Raw genomic sequence first — 4,939 nt, forward strand, 5'->3', positions numbered from 1 at the left:
TGGCACTACAACATAGAAAGGCAAGCGCTAAAAGCAACTCTTCGCGAGAACTACCTAACAATCCAACTACTCCTCCACACTAGCAAAGGCAGAGAGGCGACTTTAGCTTTCATTGCTAAAACTAGAGTAGGGACTAGAGGCTGGCATCTAGGCCAAGAACAAGATAACTAAAAATAGCGAGAACAGAGAGACACTACCTAAAACCAATAATAACTAACAAACTTTCTAAGTTACTTCCTTAGCCCTAAAAGAGCTCGCTGGAAGACAGCCCTTGCTGTCTAACATCTCTTCCTGTTTACTAAACTGCTCTTCAGCAACTGGAGTCTGCTTTAAGCGCAGCTAGAAGCGACTAAACCGCAGCACAATAGCAGTACTATACAGAGAACACTCTCACTTTAAACAAATTGTACCTAGAACGGCCTCTGGCCAAAGTCTTACATAGTCACTGACTGCAGATAGACTCTAATGGAATAATAATAATAATAATAATAATACAACCTCGCTAAGCATCAGGCCAATCCTAGAGCCGGATCGGAGGAAGTATCAGCCGCCCCCTTATCAGCTAATTGTCCTTTGGCAACTTATATAATGCTATTGTCGCTTTGCTAGACTAAGTTAACCTACTTTGCTGCTACTGCTACGTCAACTAGGCAAACCCGCATACCTAGCCTAATATTAAGAGCGCCGAAAATGGTTAGAACAGAAGCTTAGATGGAAGAAGCCTGTCTGTTTGTCTGTTTTACAGCAAGTGAGACACTGGTGGATATACTTCGCTTTCTTTGTTGCCAGCCCATATCTATGAGCGCAACAAATACGAGTGCCCCACATAGCTACTCCAGTTTGTGGAGGCCTAGCTTGCTTAAGCTTTTGAACACTGCCTTAAAAGGCTGATGGAAAAGGCTGACCCATCTTCAACTATTAGAGATGTTACTACATCGAACGCTTCTATTCCCCTACAATCTATAGCCATGCATCTTAGTTCGTCTAGCGAACACTAAAGTTGCACAAAGTTTGTGTTGTAGTAGGAGTTAGGCTTAAGGTTTTCTTTCGAAGGTTGTTTACAGGCTAGTCAAAACTTCTCTTTTAATTCCTGTTAGAACCATTCTTAGCTGATGTAGCCCGACACATCGCCTTGTGCTCTTTATAATGGGCGACCTGGCACGTCCGCCCGCAGTACATGACCTTGTTGCACCTTCCGCACTGCATCAACTGCACAGAAACATTTTCGCAATTCGCGCATTGGGCCGGTGCCGACAACAGGCCACTCCCATTTCCACTTCCGCTCTCTACCGCCGCCAACAAATCCTCCGCTGTCTTTCTCGTCAACCTCAACACCCGCTGTTCACCCAAGCTGACGTGCGCCGCCGACCATGTGTTCCCTCCCGGGGAATAGAACCCTTCTGCGAGTTGCTCTTCCAGCTTTTCGAGTTGAGTTCCGAAACCGTCGAGAAGACTAGTAATTGATTCCACTAGAAACTGCAGGATTTCCACTTCGTTTAAATCGCTGATTTTCTCAACTGCAGCTTCGCTTTAATGAGCCGCTATGATAGCAAGATCTGATTCGTGCAGCCGCTAAATACGGAGGTATCAAAGGACGCTTCTTGGTAGCGGATCAGTGAGAGTAAGAGAAATGGTAGAGGTCGAATCGAGCCCAGCCGATAACCAGAGTTTGTGCTTTTGCTCAAAAAATGGCGCGATGGGATGCGTCATGAGAACGAGATCATAGCTGTCATTGGGATTGTCGGGCATGATAAACCCATAGAGACGCAAAAGGCGATTGTTTGGAATAGGCCCATAATTAATGAAAACCTGGAAGAACACCTCTAGGTAAGCGTACTAATTATGTAGTAGCATTAGAAAACAAGACGGACGTACCTGATCTCCTGATTCGTAGTTTTTCCCGGCAAGAATAGAGAGATTTTTAGACAGGGCATCGTAGGCGTGACACTGCTTAACCTCGGACGAGTGGTTCAACATGTCCGCAAAGGGGGCCAAAAGTCGAATTGAATCTCCATCGGGTAGCTGAAAATCCATAGCACGACTCCATACGGTGCAGAGAGCCCACTTGTACTGAAAGATAGGAAATAAGTGTTAGTAACTGATTCACAGCATTTTCCGTGTGTTGCAATACCTACATCTTTGATGGTGAATTTGTCGGCTGGAAACAGTTTTCGATGTCGTCCAAACAGTCGCGCTACTAATCTCTTATAATCGTCTTTGATCTGGCGATCTAGCTGCTTCGTGGTAGTGTAGAGCGAAGTTCCCGCGCAAACTTCCAGCTCAGTCTCGGTAAAGAAGATGCTCGAAGCATAGCTTGCAGGCAGCGCCGCCACATGGCTTCGCAGTCCATCGTATCCCGACCCACACGATCTGACAAAGAGAATATACGTAGCCAAGGTGTCGTCGACAGACAAGGGCGGCCGCATAGAGCGAAGGGCTGGCCCAAGGAGTGGATCAGCATATGCGTGTTTGACTGTCCAGAGAACGCGATGTGGAATGGTGAGAATTTTTTCTCCTTCCTCGAATCGCCTCCGCGTTCTGACACCGCGGCCGGTATCCAAGAAGTCGGCAAGCTCGGGGCCGTTTAAGCCTGACGCCCCAGATTGTTTCAGCCAGTTTTCCATAGGATCGGACGAGACAGTGAGTGTGTGCGTGAAGAGGCGAGGAAATTACTGTCCTGTGGCGGGGGGCTTTGTTACGTCGTATGACGCAGGCCAAGGCATTATCTTAGGAGCCTGAGCACCCCACCCGATCAAAAATAATTTGTGTCCCCATTACCTAAGCATCCCACCAAACAATAGCACTGCTCCATCACAACAAACACAGTCACACTCTAAAAGTCTGTGCAGCTAAGCGCTCGGGCTACCATCACCACTTTTTTCCACAATTTCAACGCCGTGCCAACTCCACCAAAATATGTCTAGGAAGAATTTTAAATAACCAAATTGTAGCTATAGATCTTAATATCTTTTGATACCCTTTTGCTCTACGGACAGTGGCGAGGCGGCGCGGCATACTCAAAATTAGCTTCGTAATCAAAGAATCAGGTAGTTATGGCTGACCACGCCTCGCGCAACCCATTTTCAAACTACTCCCACTTAATATTTGTGTCGCCTATATACTCAAACTTGGGATAAAGCTCATGAGTTTTTTTAAGTGCCCACCAGAGGTGCTCGATAGGGTTGAGATTAGGAGAATATGGTGGCCAGTCGGTTGTTTCTATCCCATGAATTCTCAACCACTGCTGTGGGATTTGAGCGTTGTAGATACGCGCGTTATCCCGCATAAATAGCTCGCTAGCGCTATAATTAGGTAGTATCCCTTCTATAAGTGCTTTTAAGTAGCTCCGTGCCGTATATCCAGCTTAACGCCGTGATGAGTCTCGTTTTATGATTACGAGAGGGCTACGGCCTACAACACCATCTGAATCTATCTAAATTGCAGCGTATACTATGCAAGCGGGCTGCTGGCTAGTAGGGACAGCTTTTATTATCTTATGAGACCATTTTTGCTCTAGTAATCGCCATACCTAAGTAGTGCTATGGCCAGATCCTTGGGCGATACCACACTCGTCTGAAAACTTCAAAATACAGTCACGTTTCATAAGTCTGGCCTCAGTAAGCTTATCCACCCCACCCACACCAATCCCATCCACTTTTTTGAATGCCCACCATCAACGCTACACCGCGCCAATTTGGCTAAGAGATATCTCACAATGTGCGCTGTCGTCGAAATATGACAACTACAGAGCGCAAGCTTTAAAGAAGTAGGTAACGTCCATCCCTGCGTGCCAGGACGCACGGTGTAACGGGACACTTTCTCTTCCGGACCCTCGGACTATCCCACAACATGCTTGTATGTAGACAAGCGCGATGCGCATCTACTCTAGAGCTCTTACTCTCCTAGCATATTAGCATCCGATGCTAAAAAGCGCGTTGTTGGCCGTGCTATCGCTCGTTCTATTAATGCTGTGTTCTAACTCTTCTCTAATACCCCCTGCTCCTCCGCGATAGTACGCTTTTACAAACAGCTCGGTAGGTTAGAAAGGAAGCTAGGATAGCAAAGATTGAGAATGCAGTCCTAAAAAGTCGATTTAGAGTAATAAGTACACATCCTGATAGTTTCTCCGCGTAGACGGCAAGATCGTTAAAACGCATCGTAAAGGACGTGCGCTGTTAGTAGTACTTAGCATGTAGCTAGCTTGCAGTAGCGTGCTCAGATATCGCCGTACGCTATTGTAACAAATTCGACGCTATACCTATAATAGCTAACTACTAAGAATGACTGTGGCGCATGCCCGCAACATGTGCTGTTGCAACGTGACTTTAGCCGCCGTCGCCGTTTGTTCTACCTAATGTAACGGCGCAGGCAAGACTACTCAGATCAGTATTGGCGGAAGTGTCACTTAGAGGCATATGGAAGTGCGTAGGACATCAAACGAGCCTTGATTTAAATAGACACCTATAGGCCTTATACGAAAGGATATCAAAAGTCTACAGAGCTAGCTACAGGAGGTGTCTCAATAAATACCCGTCCTTAGTCGGATCCGAATCGGATCCGACGCAAGAACAACTGACTGCTGAAGAGGGCGGCGGATATTTGCTCCGACCCAGCTCCGGCATGGGTCCGGTACTTGGCGAGGCTGTAACATCGTTACAACCACGAGTGTAATAATAAAATCCGTCCATCCTTTATATGTATTAATTCTATCGTTCCATTAGAATGTTCGTCGCCATCACTGATAGTTCCTTCTCCTCTAATGGCCTTCCATCAGATAGGGTCCGGCTGTCACTGATGGCCCGTCTTGGCGTGGATAGTACGTCACGTGCCCGCACCAGAGATCACTTCCTTCTGTCAGGGCGCTCACTAGGTCTTCATCCTGCGGCCCTTCGACAAGGAGAGAATTCTGCTTGTTACTTGTCACACCCTCGGGTTAGTA

At 46.9% G+C, this 4,939-nt stretch overlaps 1 protein-coding gene across 1 annotated transcript; it reads right to left on the reverse strand.

The window, feature by feature from the left end:
* Nucleotides 1-1,083: 1,083 nt before the first annotated feature.
* Nucleotides 1,084-2,624, reverse strand: SETTUDRAFT_172505 (uncharacterized protein; the record flags this gene model as incomplete). Its single annotated transcript, XM_008030181.1, has 4 exons — nt 1,084-1,512; nt 1,597-1,809; nt 1,876-2,070; nt 2,136-2,624. The coding sequence occupies 4 exons, from the start codon at nt 2,622-2,624 to the stop codon at nt 1,084-1,086; spliced, it is 1,326 nt and encodes a 441-aa protein (XP_008028372.1).
* Between the last annotated feature and the right edge of the window lie 2,315 nt (nt 2,625-4,939).

Source organism: Exserohilum turcica (genome assembly GCF_000359705.1).
Source record: "Exserohilum turcica Et28A unplaced genomic scaffold SETTUscaffold_4, whole genome shotgun sequence".
Taxonomy (NCBI): domain Eukaryota; kingdom Fungi; phylum Ascomycota; class Dothideomycetes; order Pleosporales; family Pleosporaceae; genus Exserohilum; species Exserohilum turcicum.